Below are 22,643 nucleotides of genomic sequence, written 5' to 3' on the forward strand. Positions count from 1 at the left end.
ACCTTCATATGTTTAGGGCAGACAGACCATAAGCATGCTCCCTGCAATACCACAGTGCCACCAACATAGCTGACCTAGATCTTCATTAGAACATAACAACCAGAAATACTTCATCCATTAGAATAACTTCTATATAATCTTTTAACTTGTCAGTAAAAATTCTTCAGTCACAGTGCATATTTAGCCAAAATCACATCACTTCACAGAGATTACTCTAGCTATGAACCGGCACTGGCTCATTTAAATACAAGCAATTAGTCAACACAATTTCTCAAATCTACAAGGAGCTTACATATCCACTATGGTGAAATTTCACTTAGAAACTGCATTGTACAATGCATTAAATCCAGTCTGGTTTCTGTATAATTTATAGCCTGAGAGCAATATTTGAGGAAGAAAACAAGGGACTTCCCCCTCATGTCAATTTATGTGTATTAGAAACCAAAATGCTCAAAAGCTGAGGCAAGCAACAAAAATACACTGTGTGTTCACATACAAAATGCTTGAAGGATTAAGGACGTCATCTGTATATTATGTTAGTCTGCTGAATGTGTTAGAGGTGGCATTTTTGTCCTTTCCAAACTGCCTTGGAACCCAAATATACAAAGCTCACAACAACAAGAGTGTTCATTCCCCCATTTAGGCTGGCACTGCGGGCTAGCTGGCAAGCAATACCATGCTGAAGACAAAGCCTGATGTGTATCTGTTGCCAAAGGAGGCATCCATACACAGCAGTTCTCTAGCTCATACAAACTTCTCTTTTCAACCTGAAAAACTTTGCAGCAAATACCTTGGAATATAATTTCTGTAGGCTCCTCTTTAAGACATTTGTATCAGTAACAGACATTTTAATAACAGATGCAAAGAATTATGCAATTACAATTCAAGTACCTGAGTTTCTCCACAGCAGAGATGTGTTCTGCATTGCACAAGAGACAGCTGAACAGCAGAGCACATAAAGACACAACTATCTGCCAGGAGCAGATTGCACACTATGATCATTTCACCAGGAAAACTTAAATTTTCACATGGGCATTTCCTTCAGAATTGAAAGAGAGCTACTGACAGTAAACAGTCTCCTCAGAAGCAAATGTAAAATGAGGATACTTATTTATAGTACATTTGAATTACTGAACTCTGAGAAATACTGTAGGACAAACTTACGACTGAAGCAAATCCAGAATCATCACTGGACCTACTAAAGCAATTCCCCTTTTCTTGCATGCACAGTATAGCTTATTCTTGTCAGCTCTAACTTCTGGTCTCAGCCACCACAGACATCCACGTTCAATTTCTCTCACTAATGCCCTCTGATTTGCCTTGGCCAGGATACACACGAAATAACAATTTCAGTGGTCTATGCAGAAGCCACATGCCCTTACAGAGAGCTGTGCTGGTTTCTGGCAGACTAAAATCCATGAAGTTGGGAGCCCCCAGCTGCTAATAAAAATACAGAATGGGACTCAGTTGTGACTCTTTTTATTCAAATGCTACAACAGAAGATGTTACATCTTGTTTTATAGCCTGAATTTGTTAGGAATCAGCTGCTGAATGTTAGCACAGGCATTTCTTCTGTATTACAGAGGAAAAGGTTCTGGTTCTGATGGTCCTTGGAAACCTGTGCTCATTCACATGCTCCTAAACAGACTTTTTTCCTTATGGTCTTCGTTGAGTTTTACAGTCCTTTTTGAATTTAAGTTAATGACATGTAACAAACACACCACTTCTCATTTCTGAAGGCTGCCACAAGTCTAAACACAATACAGCCTGAGAGCAGCTGACACTACACTGGTACTGCTATAATAAACTTCACTGAAAGTGGCTTTTCTCGTGTTCTTGCATTCTTTTCTTTCTTTCAGCAAACTAAAGCCTTGGGTGATGGCTTTCCTCACCAGACATCATTAATTCAATCTGCTACAAGACTCTGGGGAGTGAAAAAAAAACAACTGTAACTTTCCAAAGATTTCTCAAATGAGAAACAGACTAAAGAGAAAACAGCTTATTTAGCTTAGAAAAACAGCTGGATGAGGATATAACTATTCTTTTAAAATACATCTGGGTGTGGAGTAAACACACGGGAGGGAAAATAATTATTTAACCGAACTGACAATTATGATATATGAACAGCTGGGTATAAAATACTTCAGAATAAATCCAGAGAAAAAAAGTTAACAAAGTTTTTAACTAGCAGATTAATGAGGCCCAGAAACTGCTTCCCAAAAGCTCCAATATGGGGCTTTCTCGTTCATGACAGGGGTTCTATGACATGGATGAACACACCTGCAGGGAAATGGACTCAATATCTACTGCCATCCTGCATACCTGGGAAACCATTCACATTACTGACTTTTTAACAAAGTTTGCTACTCAGAAAAAAGCTCACACTTTATTCTATTTGGGATAGAAGCTGATTACGTATCAGTCTCCCAGCCCTCTCCTGTTACAGAAGGACACAAGCACTGCGAAGGAAATTAATTTCCTGATCAAGAACACATGCTCCAGCTCCCATACCTATGCTGACGTTCCTCATCTCCTGTGTGACCTGCACTTCCATGTTCCGGCTGTTCCGCTTTTCTCGTGTCCTCTTGTTGCCCTTGGTTGTGCCGTTGTATTCACTGATGGGTTGGATGCTCTCGTTCAGGGGCGTGACAGCAGCAGAGGGCACAGATGATGTGGGAGTGTTGGACTTGGTTCCGGTGGTGCTCGGCGTGGCAGCTGCTGAGGACTGCCCAGATTCAGACATTTCATCCTGGGGACACTACGGCGATTCCAGGGTAGGAAAAGAACAAAAAGGCAAAAGCAGAGCTATTTATTTCAGTTAATCTCCGATTTGTTGGTATATGGCTGCCTTAAAGCATTAAGCAAAATGTGCCTTGCTCACTGTACCGACTAAATGCCCAGCATTCACTGGTGACACATGGCACTGCAACCAGAACGTAGCAGTGAGTTCTCATGCTGAACTCAGCAAGCAAATCCTACCTGTGAAAGGATCGACATCCTTCTTCTCGTACTATGAAGACTTATCTTCATAAGTCACATCACTATGTGACCTCTTCATCATGCACCTCAAGGAAGAAGGCCTTTTCATAAGTGAAAAGCACCTCCAATTGCCACTGACTACAGCAGAAGCTGAAAGGCTTTGGCACTTGCAGTAAGCCAGGACAGCACTTCCCAAGACTGGAAGGTAAGACGGGCATTGCTTGGGAAAGACGTGAGCTCTTAGAGGATCCAGAAGCTGTCATTACAGTAAGCCACTGACATAACCAGGATGAGAATCCCTTGTGGTGAGAGAACAGCAGCGTATTTTTGACACCAAACTGCAGAAGCAAAGTGGCTAGCAAACGAATGGTCTGATTTTGCTAGTGGGGGAAGACCTATGTCCCCACATGATGTTATGCAGAAGCTAGCCAGGCATGGATCTGGCTTGACAACACAGCAGAAAGAGGCATGGTCTACCCAGATTGATTAGGCAAGACCCAGAAACTCAAAAATAAGAAGCTGACAAATTAACATAGGCGACAGACTTCCATTGTGAAATGTGCACAAATGAGGTCCAGCTTTACAGACATTACAGCCCCATTTCTTGTCATAACACCTCTTGAAAAGCATAGGAGGCTTGTAAGGCTCTGTGAGGATTTTATACTGCAGCCCTTCTTTGTCCATTAAAGTGGCACCGCTTCAAAGTCAGCCAATTAACGCCTTGACCGATGCAGTAATCATTCCCAGGAGCAAATGAGATCTCTCCTTTCTTCATGGCAGCCCACACTAATTGCTGCCGGCAGGGAGATGGCAAAATGAATTTGGAGAGTTATACGTGCTAATGAGTTGCAATTGGGTGCAGTGACATTCAGCAGCTGCACACCCAGACTCAGCTATAACTGTTATTGCTTGCCTCTCCCCTCCTGTGCAACTGCTGCAAAGACTCAGACTGCTCAGCAGCTGCTTCAGGGCCTCCCATCCTCGGAGCTGTGATGCTGGTTCACTTCACCGATTTCTAAGGCTTGCTCTACTGTTGTAATATTAACTGCACAACATAACAAAGCAATTCAAAATGGGATGATAGAAAAGACTGAAATATATTAACCCTTTGCAGCCTTTTTTTTTTTTTAATCTGGAATCTTATTAACACATTCCTTTAATTAGACTGGCCTCTATGCCTATCTTAAAATACCCTGCAGTACATTGTACTGCAGAAGTCAAAGGCTTTATATTGCATCTGTGCATTTACATAAAAAGTTAAGATTTATTTTTAATATTTGACCATTCAAAAAAATCAATGACTTGTTTGGTTTCTGCACTGCCAGTCCAAATAGCCCCCATATTCCTACTTGGAAGTTCCAATTGCTTCCCTGCACGTTTGCTGATTTTACAAGCAAAACTAGGATAGAAACACTTTACTGTGAATACATGTGGAAACCACACTTCTCACCTCCACTTCAGATTGTTTCATGAGTTACTTTTTTAATGGTTTTATTCAGTTTTTGTGAATGTGATCCAGTAAACCTTCTAACACTTCAGCTGCATTTTATCTGCTGTGCTTTCTATCATACAAAGGGACAAAGAACACCAAGTGTAAAGTGCAATCACAAAACCTCTTCCCCCAACCAAAAGGAACTTCTGTTGGATGAACAGATTCAAAGCTTCTTCTGGTACCCACAACATGTAAGCATAACAAGTCCATGAGGATTTTAGCACTGCAGAAGAGACATGCAGATGGGTACACTACATGTGTACACACGAAGTTTCTTGCACTTGGGATCTAGATGTCATTTACAAGTTCTACATTGTCAGTGTCTACAGAGTGATACATACCTGTATTGAGAAGACATCCCATAGCTTCTTGTTAATTGACATTATCTTTCTTTCACCCAGAGCACATCAGGGAGTAATTACACATGTAATTACACTCACTATATATATCTGTAGTTTACAGTCATCTAGAAAGCATCCTTTATTAAGTCTACCAGCCTGCCCTGGAGAAATTCCTCTCAAATGTAAACACTACCAAAGCACTCTTCTTCACAGTCCAGAATCTCTATTAAACTTCCTTCTACTGTCCTTTTGTACAGCTTTCCTCTGCAGTCTGGGAGGCACACTGCATAGCCCACAGCTCACCCAAAGAATACTCTCCACAACCACCACTTACCTACAGCCATACCTGTCAACCTCCTAAACATCAAATGTGTAGCAGTGACCTCCAAAATGCATTGCAAAGGCTCAACATTCATAGCAGTCATATGTCACCATGAGTAGTCACAATTGTATGGTTATAACACTGAAAGCATAGTACATAAAAACAAAAACGTTAAGGACTTTCATCTCCAAATTATTATGTAAAATAAATGTGCAAATGAATGTAAAAATAAAATAACAAAGACAGCAACTTAAATAGAAAATAGTCATAATAAGTATACAAGGACAATTAAAACATAACTAACATATGGCCCCACGAAGGAGGAAAACTAGAGAGAAAGGTCAAGATAAAAATATTGAGAAAGTAAGTTATGTGTTTGCAGTCATTGTCAATGAAACATCAGAGCAGATAAAGAAAAAGCAAGGAGTGCACGAGCACCACCACTGCTGAGATTTCAGTCATGCATAAGAGCTGAGAAATGCTATTTAGTCAGAGAGAGTACACAAGTAGCTTGCAAGAGGAAAATTTTCCATTCCAAATTGCAAATCCAGCAAGTCAGCTAATCAGTCCTTTTAATTATTCATAGGTTTGTTCCATACTCTTAGGAAATCCACCATAACACACTAGCTATCCAAATCTTCCAGAGCCCAAGCTCTATCTGCACACTATCAGCTGACCTTCGCAGTGTGTTTCCCCCTTCTGCATTTTCCTAACAAGCATCAACACCAACCCCAGAACTACCCATCAAATACATGTAGAGGAGCACAGAACTACCTCTGCACAATGTTCTCTTTTTACAGGAAATGGTCTTTTTGCCTGACACCACCAATAATAAATTACAAAGTTATCAAGTCAGTAACTCTCCATTATCCCAGCTTGGAAACCAAAGCTTAGAATTTATCTGGATTCCTGTTGTATTCTCCTGTAATGCAGATCCTGAGTTACTGATGAGCTCCACTCAGCTCTCACAGAAAACCTTCCAGAAGCTCTGCAGTGATACATCTGAAAGAATTACACCTTCAGAAGTCTGGAAGGTGGATTTGACCTCAACTTCCTTACAGCTCCCCTGAGGCTTACACCTGCCACATGTGCCTGACCAGTAGAGAGCTTGAGAGTACATCCATACAGTAGTGTACAGCTCAGTTGGGAGATCCAGAGCAATAAGTTATTTGCAGAAGTAAGTCTCTGTACATCTTGGTTGCTGTGTGCACACCTACAGCAATGTGCTGGCACACCCTAGTCTACCTGAAGCCACACCTTCACATCCTCATCCTACTGTCTGTGGCTTTGCTCTTCCCTAATTGCAGTAAAGCTTTCCAGAAATTGGTGTAGGATATGACTAGCCCTTTATAAGGTATTTTTAAAGCAGACCAGAAGCTTTGCAGGGAGGACATACTGCAAGCCATGCTGGCTGTCAGGCCTGCCACCAGGCACCTGGGAAACACTGCTTGAAGAGGAATTCGGTAGGATTCTGAGCAAAGACTTTGAGAAGTCTACAGGTACAGCATGTGGGAAATATGGCTCATCATGTATGGCATAAACTGTTAATAAATGCACAAATCTGTCAACTAAGAGCACAACCTCTGGGTCTTCGGGCTCAAAGCAGGCTCCAAATGGCAGAGCAGAGCACCTGAAGCAAGAGGCACAACTATCCAGCTGCTTTGGTGTGGCTACCATGACCACACCAAATTCTAGCAAGCCCCAGTGCAGAAGGCAGTGCACTGAATTGGATGTAGACAATGCAAGAATAGAGCTGCAGACCAGACGTGTGAGGAAGTGAAGAGCTTTAAGCACAGTGCAGGACTTGGGCAGTCAGAGAGGTTTAGTACTCCTTATAACTGAAAATAGGAAGGCCAGAAGAGTGGTAAGACAAAAAGTACAACTGCTGAAGAGCAAGTATAACCCTATGCCTGGCCCCAGGTGAGGAGCAAAAGCCTTGTTATTACTGAGGGGAAGAGAGGAGGCAGGCTCCATCATTTCCTCTCACAAATAAGCTAAAAAAGTTGAAGATTTTATCTTTCCTATATTTCTAGCTGCCTCCACACACTCCTTTCAACCCGGGGCCAGCCAAATAAAGGAGATTAACACTGAGACAAGGAGGTAGCAAGCATGAGGAGCTGTATAAATCCCTCCTGCCCCATACGCCAGATCTGTGATGGACATCCTCCCTCCTCAGCACAGCCATCACAGGAGAAAACGCACAGCAGGAAGAGGCTGCAAAGGGTTATGGACACAGGTTAATCTCCACCTTAATGAAAACATGGGATGCTATTGACAGTTGCAGAGTGGGAAACCCTTGCTCCGAGATGGTCTATAAAACCTTGTAGCTGGAGTTGGACTGCAGCTGGCCGAGGTCACTCAGGTGCCAGTGGTCCAGTGTTGGGACGATCTTGGCCCCTATCTGCCCACGTACCATGCCATCCGCGAGGGGGAAGACATTCAGAGAGTTAGGACGTTCCTTCCTGCTAAACAGAGAAACAGAGAGAGAGGAAAAGCCAATCTGTTAGCTGTTTACAAGGTTCATACCCAAAAGAAACAGCACACTAGCTCATGCGAAATATTAGTTATTAGAAATAGAATTGCACTCCTCCCAAATTAGGAGCTGGGTGGACTCCCAAACCCACAGCTCCATGGTGCTGCTTGTTCAGATCCAGGGTGTCTACAGGTAGAGCCAAGCATATTCCTAGAAAGTCTGAAGGGGTGAAGAGACCAAAACAGGCACAACTGACATCACCACCTCCATGCAATGTTTCAAGGAAATGCAGAAGTGCAATGAACTGAGCCAATTTAAACCAATGTGTCCTTTGAGATACAGATGTACTGTGGGAAAACAAGCCACAGCAGACAATCCCACAACAAAATGGTCATCACTGAATGAAGAAAAGAGGCTGAATTGAGTCACCTACATGCCACTTTTGTACATTCCACCCCAAACCTGGTTTACACCAACAGCAGAAATCAGTGGGTTTGGGATCATTTCCAATACTAAGCAAAAGAAGTAATACTTGCATTCCATGATCCACTCTCCATATCTAACTACAGTCCATCAAAATTCAGAATTTAAACAAACTCATAAATAAATACATTTTCTTCACCACTCTTTTTCTGGCAAATGCAGGTGACCAGCGAGCTGTGGATTTGATACTGAATATGTAAGCTGGCACAGATTTTGGGACCAAGTCCCAGTGGGAGAAAATATAGAGCAAGCAGTGGAGGTGGAAATTCAAAGAAAGGAAGTGGCTTGTCAGCATGAACACTCCAGAAACAGGGCAGCAGTGGGCACCTCCTTGCGAAACACTGATCTGCTTCCCTCTCCACCAGGCTCCACACCAGCCCAGTTCAGTGCTGCTAAGGGACATAGCAATCATTTTGCTAAAATTCAGCTTAGCTACCACCATCACAGAGTGGGACCAGGTGGCCTCCAGAGGTCCCTTCAATCCAAATGTTTTGTGATTCTGTGGTCTGTGACCATGGGTGAAAACAACTGCAGCTGCACCTAAGGCCGCCCCAAGACCAACTCAAACACACTGACACAGGGGCAGAAAAGAGTTCATTAACAAAGCAAAAGCAAAATGTCTAACAGAATAGAGAAATGCTCAGCCTTTCTGTTCTGAGCACTGCCCAGCTGACACGGCACGCTGCACTGCTATGCCAGTGTGGCTCCTGCTTGGAGTGACTGCTTGCTGTGGCCCATCTGGGAAAAGCAGGAGAGGCAAAAAGGGATTTTCACTGTGGTCCAGCAGGGAGACTTGGGAAACTTTTCTTAAGAATCCCCATTAAAATCTTCTCCTGAAAATCCTAAAGATTCACACAGAGAAATTTTGTAAATAAATCCTCTTACAAAAGCAGCACAGCTACGAAAACGATGGCCCTAGGGACATCACACTTCACAGCTGCATTACAGCTTGAGAAAAGTTCTATAGCTCTAAAATATTCTTAAAAATAATTTATTTCTAAAAAACAGGTGTCAAATTATCTGACAGTATACTATAAACACTTCTGAGATTATGGCCTAATTAGTACGGCCTAACATGCAGAAACTCAGGAGAAATGGGGCCATCCCAAACACATGCTGACTCTGATGTTAAATTATACCTCATCTTCAGGTAATTTGTCAGATCCCATTGAATGTACACAGACTACATGAACTTTATCATCTGTGCTAACAAAGAAGAGAAGTATGAAGTAACATCAGAAACTGTAGGATCTTCAGGGAAGTATTTTGATGTAGACTGCAAGGAAAGCTGCATTGAAAATTTCCACACTGTGTTTCTCTGAAAATACTTTCCAGCCTCTTCTGCATCTCCCAGGGAAGAGCAAAAACTGCAGGAAAACTAACTTCAGTTTTGCAGTCTTGATGTTGGTGTTACCAGTCCTCAAAGTAGTTCAGAATATCCTCAGGGTTGGCAGAAATTTTCAGTGCTGACTACAGCCCTTTGGAGTGACTTTCGTACACCCACGTCCTTCTGGTCCAGAGGGACCCTGAGCACTCGGTTATTTCTACTGTGTGTTGTGAGGAAAACAGCAAAAGCCTCTGCAGTGGCTTGCAGTAGCCAAAACCTGGATCAGAATGCTCCTCCCGTAACAGCCTAAAGCTTAGAAAATGTAACAGAACTACTGTGTTTGCCATCACTGCAAGATGGTAACTGCCCTCTTTGTAGGCTGGGTGTGCAGAACTCTGCCTCACCCAAAGTCAGATGTGCTTTCTGACAGTTACTGGTACATGCATTCCCTGCCCTGCCTAGAAAATATGCCTATTTTGTACTCCTATAGGAAGTGTTCAAGAAACGTGTAGATGCAGTAGGAAGGGTTGTGGTTTAGAAGGGAAATATTGGTGATAGGTGGATAGTTGGATTGGATGATTGGAGGTTTTTTCCAACCTTGGCGATTCCACGATTCTAATTAAAGGGAGAAAAGACAACTTTTTAAAATATTCTGGGAAGTGAAGTGCAGAAGTCCAATTACACAGGGATGATCCTGGTTTGGGACCTGCACTTTCTGCTTTTGAGTGCACACATCCTTCCCGATTTAGCAGCTTGCTGGCTCCCTCTGCACCAGCCAAGGGAAGCGTGCTGTGTGTGAGTGTAATGCAGATGTCAGTACACAAAGAGGGCAAACAGGCCTTTCAGCATCACACCATGGCCACCCAACAGCAAACTCCGAAACTATGATTAACAAAGTTAAGATGCAGCAGTAGGATTTACCTTTTCCTCCATGACTGGCGATGACTGCAGCGACAAACGTAACAGCCAAAACAGAGCAGCAATTGCACAAAAAGCAGGACAAAAAAAAACAAAACAACAACAACAATTAGAGAATGAAGGTCATGCAAACGTGCAGCCCTATCAGAGAAAGCATGTGCATGCATTTTTATTCTTACTACATGAAGGTGTGCACTATACTCGTCCCCCTGCTCAGATGGCAGTAGACACACACATACCCAGCATTTATTGCACTATCTTCTCTCAAGTGATAAGCAAGCATCCTTGGTGTATTTATGGCCTTATGCAAACATGTACCTACATAGACTATCATACAAAACACACCCAAGCACATCCACAGGTGAAAGCAACCAAATGCACTCACAAACACCTACGAAGACAGTGAGAGATTACAGCCATATCCCTCCCCAAAACACATCAGCATACCAACTCACACAGCTGTGCAGAGACACAAGAACACACATCCCTCAAAGGCACAAGCATACACAAACACAGCACACACGAACAGCACAAAGCTTGAAATGAAGGAAGACAACCCACTTTCCAGTTGTTGTTCCTACAGACTCAGATGGAGGCCTGGCAGGGGCTGTGACAGACATAGAGAGCTCCTCTATTTTTGCATTCTTCCAGGAACTAGCAATATGTCACATGTAAAAGCGTTCTTCCATCACAGAGACAATCCTCAGTGAAAGTTTTGTCCTTCACATCAGAGAATGGTGGTCTTACAGATACAAGCAGTAAACATTTCTCACTGTGTATTTCCTTCGCTGAACGGTAACAAAAAGCCACCATTAATTTTAGCTTTTTTCACAATTAGGGAAAACTCATCAGAACCAATTTCAAGCAGTCCTTTCCAAATTTGGCTGTTGATGGAGCTGTCAGGAACACGTGCTCTTGCAATCCTAAGAACAACCTACAACCTACTGGTTCTTTTCACACCATATCTTCTCTTTCCATACCCATCGTGTTGCCCCTGTTTGCCTAGAGAGGACACCATCTAGCTTCTGCTCTTTCTTCCCTGTATAGGTTTCAATACTTGTCCACTGGTATACTGGAAAAGCACCACCTTCAGATGGGAAGGGGCCAGAACGCTGGACTCCAAACACTGTAGTCTGTAATCAGTTTTATTCTTCTAGCCACTCTGACCCGACATTAATTTACTGTTTTGCAGAAAACATAGCACTGAGAACTTACTATTCAGCCCACTTTACAAGTACCACAACCTTCAGTTATTCCTCTCTAAAACAAATACATTAAGCCTCCCTCTTGGGGGTAGGAGTTTGTGCCTCTCTTGCTCTCTCCTTTTCTGTTTTACAATACACAGTCAAAACTTCTACAATCTGAACTTCTTCCCAGGCACTCCAATCCAGAAAAAGGAAGCCACAGCTTCCAGAGAACTTAAATTTCTTATTTCAAGACCTGACAATTCCTTCCGCTTTTTTTATCCCAAACCCAGTGGACTCCTTAGTATTTAAATGTTACAGATCTAAACATAGGGTACTAAAATATCCTTATTCTTCCCTTTTTCTAAACATATTTCTTTTTTTTTTTTCTTCATTTGAAATAATCTTTTTATACATCTCAGTGGCTTAATAGATTGTACTCAGTACAAATAGATTTATACGATGCTTTATTTGATTTATTACTTCTCTGATCAGTATTTATGGAACACCACTTTTTTTTTTCTTTCACAGCCCATGGGCAATATTATTGGTCCATACAATGTATCTGTAATGAAATGATTGCAATTGGAATTTTTGTGCTTTAAATTTAGTGTAAGGCTCCAAAAAATAGTGTTTTTATACACTGAATTTCATTTCGTACTACTGCCATTCTTTTAAACAGAGGCTGGTTCTTACCAGTTTGGTGCTATGAAAACAGAGGGAAAAAAAATCACTTTCTTGGGCATAAGTAGGTCTACTGAGTGACTGACTCAGAGAAATCTTCTCTTGAAGAAACTGGGGGAGAAGTTATATAAAGGCTAATGCATTTAACTACTCCAGTTTTGCTGGCCATCACACATACACACAGACACACACACACAAGTGAACGCCTTCTTCCATCTCCATCCATTTTATAGATAATCTTTTACATGCCACCTGAGAACACAAACATCGCTTTCCAGAAGACCCCATCTGCAGCAGCACCATAAAGTCTAAGCTTTGTAACAGAACACACAAAACTCCTCTGTCAAACCTTAGAGAACTTACCTATAAATCATCATCAACACATTACAAAAAGCTTCAGGTATAATCCATGCCCACAAGGAAAGATCCTTTGTCTGGTTTCTTTCTCTCACAAATATGCACTCATTTTATACGTTCCTGGATGGCAAACATTATATGGAGAGGTTATGGTCCTACCTTCTCCCAGGTACACTGCCCTCAGTTTGATTATTTCCCCCAACCTGCTGCATTTTGGATCGCTCGATGTGTTCCACGTAGGTCTGAATCATCTGTGAAGAGGAAAACATACATGAGCCAAACTGAAAAGACTCTATGGGACTCAATCGTTATGTGTCCCTTCCAACTCGAGATATTCTGTGATTCCTGTTTTTTGAATACTGTTTTCCAGATTCATTTCCAATGTTCCTTTTTCTTAAAAATATATATACATATAAAAAAACACTCATCTTTGCTTCTTTTTTTTTTTTTTTTTTTTTAAACTGATAACGTAAGTGAATGGACAAGTCTGACAGAAAATCTGTCACAAAACCGTGTCAGAAATGGCTTAAGCTTAACCTTAAGCCATGAAAAAGCATATCCAACATTTATACAGGTCTCCATGAGGCTGGTTAGTTGTGGAAGGTGAGAGAGGAGAGCTCTGTTCACAGAATTACTGACCAGTGAGGTTAGAAGGGACCTCTGGAGGTTGTCTTGTCCAATGCTCCTATTTAGGCAGGGCCATCCAAGGCAGGTCACAAAGGACCATGCCCAGACAGTTTGTGAACATCCCCAGGTAAGGAGATTCCACAATCTCCTTACACAACCTGTGCCAGCACCCGGTCACCTAAACACAGAGAAGTGCTATCTGACATTGAGACAGAACCTTCTGTGCCCTCTGACTGGCAATGGGCACCATTGAAAAGAGCATGGCTTCATCCTCCTTGCAGCCTCCCTTTAGATAATTTTGATGTTCTCAAAGTTCAGAAGCTCTAGTCACTGCCAGGATGACAAAACTGAATCCTCAGACATGATTTTATGAGTAAACTAAGAGTTTATTTGGAATTTGTTTTATTTGGAATATTTATTTGTAATATTTGTTTATTTGGAAGGTAACAGACAAAAGCTTACCTCTGTGTGACGCTGATGTAAAGCATTGTACTCTTTCTTCATTTCTGATTCACGCTCTTCCAGCCGTGAAACTGCCAAAAAAAGATTCCAACCATTAGCTAACATACAGATTAAGACCCTCAAAGAATCTAGAGAAATCTCAAAACTTGTACCACAAAATAGGTATGCTGTGCTGAAAATGAATTCCTACCTACTGAACAAAAAGGAACACAATAATGCATAATAATGTGGTTTTCATTACAAAGTCACTTCATGGTGGTGCAAGACAAGTGTAAAAACAGAACTCCTGAGCCTGGTGCCTCTTAAGTGTGGTGGTTTGACAACAATTTAAATTATCCTTTGGGGCGGGTGACTCTGGCTGTTTCAGTAGAAGGAGTGTTAGACAGAACGTGATGGGAACCTTAACCAACAAAATGCATTCGTTTATATGACGAAAAACATGGGAGGTTCTTTTCAGGTACAAGGAGAAACTAAAAACCAGATATCAAAACCTTCAGCAATGGTCCAGACCTTACAGCTGGGGAGATTAGGCATGCTCCATGCAAGAGAAACAACGAAACCTGTACTAAACTAGTGTGGATATAGCCACCCTATAGATGGCTCAGAATTTTGTACCAAAGAAAGGGACAGCCAAAGATTTCAGGCTTTGCATAAATTACATTAAAACGAATGACAAAAAAAAAAAGAGCACATGAAAAATATCTGCAAGTATATACTCACGGAAAGCAAACTACATAATCATAACTGGTGCACAACTTTGCTTACTCTGATCTGCATAGTTTTTGGTCTTCAGCTCCAACTGTCGAGTCTGAAATTCAAGGTGTTCCACTTGGATTTGTAGCTCCTTCTTCTCCTGTTCCAGTGCATCTTCAAACTCTATAAACTTCTGGACAGGAAAAAGCCAGAGAAGGAAGCAAGGATGAGGAACAAACATAAAGTGTTTGTGCTATATGACTTTTCCCCTCCTCTCCTCCCATGTTGTGTGGGTACATATGCACACAAAAAGCAAGAGATGAGAATCTCCACATGCTTTAAGTAGTATAACGGCCTCTAATCAAGATAGAAATAGTATCTTATAAAACAAAGTAAAAGGTGTATTCTGTGTATCATTAAGATATAAGTTATTGTCCAAAGCAAATTATGTAAACCAATATGATTCTATCATCTTCAGCAACATCTTTATTCGTCATGCTCGGCTGAATTTGGACTCCTGTTAGTTTTATGTCAGAAAAGACGAATGTTGTGCCTACAGTCACGCATTTAGAAGCGCCTATGTCAGAAATCTCCTTCAGACATCAGAGAACCTCCACTATAAATGATGTCGCACCTAAGCTTTGCAGCAAACATACAAGTCTTGCAGAAAACCTATCCACAACCATCAGACCTCACAGTCACCTTTGCATTCCACTTCCCAGATCTTCAACCAGAGGTTAGGGAAAAGGCATACATCAAATAAGGGATAGAGAGTTACATGACAAAAAACAGAGTAACTCTGAAAGAGATGATTCTGTAAGGATTGCACTTCTAAACTCCTGAGTTGCTGAAAAAAACTTGAGTCTTACTCTCTCAGTTCTGTAAACTGAGTTACGCCTCAATCAGTGCAGAAAGGAAGCAGTGGCTGACGAGACCTCGCAGGAAGGAAATCCCAGCCAGCCTTCTCTGGACATCAGTAAATTCACCTCAACAATGAAACACTTTTTATTCCTACAAACCTTTATCTACAGAAAAGCATACAAGCATTTCGGCTATGCCTCATTCTCCTGCACTCTGTGCTTTTAATCCTTACAGAGCCTTCATCTTTCTTTTCCGTTCTGCCCTGATGTATCACAATACCCCTTCTTTCATTAAATTTTGAGTCTGTAAAAAATTTTAGATTTTTTTTTTTTCTCTGAAATGTCAATTCAACATAAAAACCACGCAGTCACTAACCAACAACCAGCAAACCACTTTATGGACTCTGAGAAAGGCAGACTTATTCTTGAAATTCTTATTCCCCAGTAATGTATCCACGTCTGGGCCCCCAGTACAAGAAAGACAGAGAGCTGCTGGAGAGGGTCCAGAGGAGAGCCACAGAGATACTGCAGGACTGGTGCACCTATGAAGACAGGCTGAGGGAGCTGGGCTTGTTCAGCCTGGAGAAAAGGCAGCTGCGGGGTGACTTCATTGCAGCCTGCAGTACCTAAAGGGAGCCTACAGACAGGAGGGGAGGCAACTCTTGGAAAGGGTGGATAACAGCAGGACAAGGGGAAATGGTTTGAAGACCGGGGAGTGAAGATTGAGGTTGGATGTCAGGGGAAGTTCTTTACAGAGAGAGTGGTGAGGTGCTGGAACAGCTGCCCAGAGAGGCTGTGGATGCCCCGTCCATCCCTGGAGGTGGTCAAGGCCAGGTTGGATGGGTCCTGGGCAGCCTGGGCTGGTATGAAATGGGGAGGCTGGTGGCCCTGCATGCAGAGGGCGTTGGGGGGGGAAGAGAGGGGGGTTTGGAATTCAGATTTATCAGCTTTATGATCCTGGAGGTCCCTTCCAACCAGGGCCATTCTGTGATATGGTTTCCAGAATAACTGTATCATTCAACTCTGACTAAAAAAAAGGAAGAAAAAAAAAGTTCTAACCAAGGTAGCCACACTGAACAACAGACCTAAAGAAGCCATTTAACTTGGTTTGGACTGGTTGAATCTGTACTAAGAAAAGAAGTGTTTTCTTCTGCCTCCTCTCAGGGATTTGCTGGAAGTGCTCCACACTAATGCTCTGTTGACAAACTTCTAATTACAGCCAACTGCTAAATCCCTGTCGCATCTCACTTGCCTGGCTTTCACTCCTGCACAGCTTTCTTGGCTCGAGGGGCCCAGCTTTCCCCAGTTCCTCACCCAGGAATGTGCCACCCAGCCAGGCAGGAATTATGCTTATAGTAGCCAGAAACATTAACTGGCGTTAAGGAAAACATTCAAAGCAAAAGAAGGCATGAGACCAATTTTATTCCCACTATGTAGGTCAACTTTAATAGGATTCCTGGATTTGCTACTGATGCTTGGGTTTAGTTTAGAGAAAATGACTGAAAGATTAAATGTCCCACAGTAAGTCTCTTCTTACTCAGTTCCTGTCTGTCTTGCAATCTCAAAGTAATCAAAGAAACAGAAAACCAGAAATCAGCTAACCACTTGGAGAAGAAACAGAGACAGCAATATTAAAAATTAATGCCACTCTAAGTGCTCTCAGGGAAGAACATCTCAGGTAAGTGTACTGCAGCATATCCTGCTCTGTCTCCTACAGAGATCGAACACCAGCTCTTGGGCACAAGGACCAAAGGCTCCTTACTCTGTCTGGCTCCAAAACACTTTTTAGCTGTTCCTGCATCAGAATCTCTCAGCCAGCGTCTCCCCATGCATCAGAAAGTCAAGACAAGAATAAAGTGTGAGCTGTGGAGCGGCCACCCAGAAAGCACAGGGACACGGAGGAATTGTTCTTCAAGGAACAAAGAGAGCCCTGTAGATCAGCCACCCCGGTCCTTACGGGTGACTTCAACTCACCAGATGTTAACTGACAATACCACACAGCTGATACAAACAGCCCAGGAAATTCCTAAATTTGGGAGGAGTGGTCTCTCAGGGAGATGGTGAAAAACTAGAGGGACGAACAATCACCAACACCATGAAGTCTAACAAGAGCCGAGCACCAGAACCTGCACTGGGACAGGGCAGCCCTGGCTCTGTGCACAGACTGGGAGACAAGCAGCCCCACAGAAGAGGAGCTGGGGGTTTGATGACAGCAAGTTGATGATCCCTGTGGGTCTCCTCCAACTCAGGAATAGTGAATTTTGGTTATTTTTTTTATCACCTGACTCTGAGGCAGACGTGCTTAGTTTTAAAACATAACGTTGAGTGAATGCAGCTCAGTGAATTCACATTCATTTCACATTTTCCATTTCTTTCATTACACAGAATGGTCAGGGATGGAAGGGACCTCAAGAATCACGAATCTCTAACCCTCCTGCCACATGCAGGGCCACCAATCTCCCCATTTAATACTAGACTACATGAACATGTAGCGTACAACCAACCCTGCTTGTACTGGAGCTGTGGGAAAGTTCTCACTAACTCAAAAAAGAGAAAGATTTCACCCTTTCTAAGCCCTCTGAAAATGAACAGGCAGAGGAGACACTGATTCAAAAGTCATCTTTTTTCCATGTGTACATTCACAAATAAAGCAGGCATCACAGGAAAATGATCCCTCTGTTTTACTGTGGTTTATTTTACTCTTTTTCCTTTAACACTGTGCACTGTCAATCCTATCTAGATGCTGCAATCGGATGCAGAAAGATGAAGCTGAACACCTCTCTTGATGCTGAACTAAAAATCAGTAAGGCTTTGCAAGGCTTCACCAAGGGCAGATCGTGCCTGGCCAATCTGGTGGACTTCCACAATGGACTGATGGCATCAGCAGACGGAAGAGCAAATGATCTACCTAGACTTCTGCAAGGCCTCTGGCATGGTATCACATCACATCCTTACCTCTAAGGTGGAGGAATATAGATCTGAAAGGTAGACTATTCAACAGATAAAGGATTGCCTGGATGGTCACAGCCAGAGGGTTGTGGCCAATGACTCTATGTCCAGGTGGAAGACTTGGCATCCCTCAGGAGTCTCTCTTGAAATCAGTGCTGTTCCAATCCTTATCAATGACAGACAAGGGTTTCAAGTGCACCCTCAGCAAGTTTGCAGATACCATTATATTGGATAAAGGCTGTTGATAAAACAGAGGGACCTGGACAGGCTTGAGAAGTGGGGCCCCATGAACATAATGAGGTTCAACAAAGCCAAATGTGGGGTGTTGCATTTGGGCTGGGGCAACCCCTGGTAAGACCAGGAGAACTCACAGAGAGCAGCGAGTGCTGCATTTGCTGACTGCCTTCTTTCAGTTCACCACTGCCAAGAGAAAAAACCACAGCGCTGGTTAGGAAATATGGGCTTAACTTCATGCTCTGAGATGTCCTGCAGATCAAGAGGTATCTCATGTGCGGAGGCAGATGCTCTGGTTCATTTTCTTCAGTTACCTCAATGCAAGAAGCTCAGTTCAGACCAACACCTCAATTATTTCACAGCTCCTATCTTTATTTTTATGGAGATGTAGCAAAGATTTTTAGAAAACAAATTAAATGTAACAGATAATTCCAATGTTTAAGGGAAAATATTGCTTTTTTTAATCCCATTACAATAAAACAGATGGGTGAACTGGAAAAACAGCCCACTCTCAGCTGTTCTGTGTAGCAAAGCTGACCACAGCATTGCTATTCTTTCCAGAACCTTTATACTTGCTTTCAAAGGATAATTTTTCAACAGTTACAAGAACCAGATACTTTTAAACAGCTATTAAGAAAGCTGAAACATTAATCTTGCTAGAGTCTCTCCCTGTATTTCAAGCAGGATAACTGGTCTCTAACAACTCAGGGTACAACAACCAACATGACTCACATGCTCATCATTAAACAACAAACATTCAGCATAAAATCATCTTAAGTGAAAGAATGAGTATTCCTCTGAAAAGCAGTGTTACACTGGAGATTGCTTAGCTTCCTGCATTTCTGGCTTTCAGAGGAAGAAAATGACTAAAAATAGCAGCACGCAGTCAGAAATCATCATATCATATTAACAATAAACCAAGCAGAGTGAGCTAGATATGCATATATGCGGAAATCTTATTACAAGGCCTTAATCTGGGCTGGCTGGCAGCACGCAGCAGATGCCAGCAGGAACAGCAGCAGCTCAGCCAGCGTCACCCTCATGCTGGGCAGAGAGCAGTGCTGCAGTGCCCTGCAGAACAGCTGGAGACACACACACACACAGCTGGACACAGCTGGAGACACACACACACAGCTGGACACAGCTGGAGACACACACACACACAGCTGGACACAGCTGGAGACACACACACACACAGCTGGACACAGCTGGAGACACACACACACACAGCTGGACACAGCTGGAGACGCACACACACACACAGCTGGACACAGCTGGAGACGCACACACACACACACAGCTGGACACAGCTGGAGACACAGACACACACAGCTGGACACAGCTGGAGACACACACAGCTGGACACAGCTGGAGACACACACAGCTGGACACAGCTGGAGACACACACAGCTGGACACAGCTGGAGACGCGCACACACAGCTGGACACAGCTGGAGACGCGCACACACAGCTGGACACAGCTGGAGACGCGCACACACAGCTGGACACAGCTGGAGACGCACACAGCTGCCTGTGAGGGGGGGCTGTCTGCAGGGCAGTGAGGACTCAAACCGCGCTCCACACCTGCAGGAAGCCTATGGGCTAGGGAGGCAATGCAGCCTTCAACTCACAATTTGGGCCAATGATTAACTGGCAATTTGGGAAGTTATGTTGACAGTATTCTGTCTTAGGAAGCCAGACACAGAAACAGGCTAATTCTCAGCTATCTGACTTCTCACCTGTTCCACACTAACTTTCTAGTGCCATTATACTCATGGGGGGGGACACGACTGGTAAGGTGCTACCCAAGGTGAAGTCATTGCTCTGCTCTCCTAACAGAACCCACTCAAAGCCACGAAGCTCAAAAAGGGAGGATTACTTTCTTGTGAGGCAGCTGCCTACAGCATGGCATTTGACATTCAAACAGCAAGGCACAGCTTCCTACTGCAGCTACTCTACAGGCAATTTCAAGTCAAACAGCAAAGTCAGAGCTTCAATAAAGTAAAGCTACACCTTTCCACTTTAACATTTAGAAAGAGGATGGTTCAAAGTAAGCCACTTCTCACAGATGTGGCCATAAACAACAGGCTTGGTCAGGAAAAAACTCCCAGTTTCCATCATCAAGGTAAAAAGAATCCTGCTTCTCACTTTCTGAATTCAGCTCCATTGGTTCAGTTACTTCTCTTACAGAGCTCTGTAAAACAACCAGCAGATAGTTAACAACTCCACACTACAAATAGATCTTCAGATCTCTATTTTACATAGAATGTGTATAAAATTAAGTTACCTGTATAGCAAAACAAAAGGGTATGATTAAGAAACTGAATCTTGTATATATCATTTCTGGAGTGTTAATTTGACTCCGCTTTGTGAAAGCGTTCCTAGTTTCTATCAGAACGTGGACAGTTTTTATATATTTACTTTCACAAAAACAGAAACACCCAACCATCAGCCCCCAAACTATTACACTCCTGTAAGGTTACCGATGGAAACTGCAGACAGACAACTTCTGGTAGCAAATAATCTGTTGGAGAAAAAAGTTCAGCTGCAACTCTGAAATGAAGCAATCAGCAATTCCGAACTCTCCTACCCTATGCTTCTTGAAATTCTCAGGTAATCACTTTATCATCTCAAATTTCACGGTTGCTAAGAAATCTATCCTGTACTTACAACAGGACTTGGCAAAGAACAAAGGCATTCTCAAACCTCTCCTTATGCTCTGCTTGGGTTCCCCATGTTTTGCTGTATCCCACAGGTATGAAGCTCCAGTTGGAACAGCCACAGTACAGAACTCTCACAAATTTTCATTGCTGAGCTTTGCCTGAACTTCAAAGCAGTTCCACAATACACCGTATGGCACACACCAGCCTTGGGACCAGCAACTGTTTTGTACTCATGATTCCACAACTGTATGAATGTTTCTGTATTGAATATTCATAACACAGAACACCAAATCACGTGAAGATCCTTACACAAATTTAAAACACTAAAACATTGAACACAGACTAGGCTGAGGCCTCTGACTTTAAGTGAAGCTGACAGTGAAAATAAAAGCATTGAGAACAACCCCTCCCCGTTTTTTCTGATACACTGTAAAGCCATTTTAATCGTATTTTAAGCTAGACTGCAGAATTTACTTGCCCAGCAGGGCACAGTACTATGCTCTGAGCTGCAGCGATGCTCAGATCTTTGCTATCCTCAAAGAGGAACACTCTTCTGAAGAAACATTTCCATCTGCACAAAAGCACACAATCATAGTTAAATAAGCTTTTCTTGACAACTGCTGCACTTAAAGGCTTTTGCTTCTGTTGCTAATTTCAAGGATTCACAGATACATCTTTTACGCGTTAGCTATTTTATAGTTGTATATTGATATTTGAATGCTTCTGTAAAATAAAATTCTGTTATTTTGGCATGTATCAACAGAACTATCCCCCAGATTCCTATTCCAAGGGATCTGAGCCTTCTTTTCAAGAATGAGATAGTTCTGCTTTTCAGATGCTCTCCACAAAGCAGGCCTGGTGCTACAACAGAGCCAGGCAGACAGAGGGGCTCTTCCCAACCCCCAGCCCTGACACAGCTCTGCTCTCAGTGCTGTAGAGGAACACAGAGGCAGCACAAACAGCCTTGTAGTAAGTGGGGCTGACAAGACAGGAGGTGCTAGTCAAGTGCAGCAGATGACACAAGACTGGGAGATGCCACTCATGAAGAGAATCAAAACATCACACAGGAGGAACTAAGTGATGCTGATGGCCAGAGAGGTACTGGACTAAGCAAGGGCATGCACAAAATGGCAAACATTTTGACTGCAGTGACAAGTCTTGAGAGAAAAGAGCTGAGCACAGAGCAATTACTGCCCCAGGCCACTGCAACACAGCGTGAGGAGGGAGACAGATGTGCTGTCACCTCCAGCCAGCAGGATGTCACACAGGTGAACAGGCAGTGATCACCCGTGATAAATCCTACCATTGTGATTTTGAACAATGCAACACTCCAGTACATCCATTCATGCTACCACACTGCTAAAGCCTTCCAGAAAAGCCACCTGCTACTGCAGCAGGCGGCTGCAATGCTCAGGGAGGATCAAGCCAAGCATGGTAAAGTGTCACCAAATCACACAGGGATGAGGGAAGCTGAGGCTGACTGTGTCAGCAGGCAGCTGCACAAATACCTCCATGTGGCACTCCAAATTGCCCCTTCTCCAGTGGGCAGCAAGCAGAGCTTGGCTTGCACTGCCAAGCCAATGGAGACCAAAGGCT

At 42.9% G+C, this 22,643-nt stretch overlaps 1 protein-coding gene across 32 annotated transcripts in view; it reads right to left on the bottom strand.

The window, feature by feature from the left end:
- Positions 1–22,643, bottom strand: part of MAPK8IP3 (mitogen-activated protein kinase 8 interacting protein 3) — a 72,583-nt gene that overhangs the window by 38,021 nt on the left and 11,919 nt on the right. For 13 of the 32 annotated variants that reach the window (XM_052680574.1, XM_052680578.1, XM_052680570.1 and 10 more), the window contains exons 2-7: positions 14,415–14,535; positions 13,650–13,720; positions 12,720–12,811; positions 10,339–10,362; positions 7,455–7,599; positions 2,512–2,758 (exon numbers count right to left, since the gene is read on the bottom strand). In XM_052680574.1, coding sequence (XP_052536534.1) covers positions 2,512–2,758; positions 7,455–7,599; positions 10,339–10,362; positions 12,720–12,811; positions 13,650–13,720; positions 14,415–14,535 — 700 coding nt within the window. The other 19 variants (XM_052680577.1, XM_052680602.1, XM_052680587.1 and 16 more) reach the window with 9 other exon arrangements.

The sequence above is a fragment of the Tympanuchus pallidicinctus genome, unplaced genomic scaffold (genome assembly GCF_026119805.1).
Source record: "Tympanuchus pallidicinctus isolate F22 unplaced genomic scaffold, pur_lepc_1.0 scaffold18, whole genome shotgun sequence".
NCBI classification, from domain to species: Eukaryota; Metazoa; Chordata; class Aves; order Galliformes; family Phasianidae; genus Tympanuchus; species Tympanuchus pallidicinctus.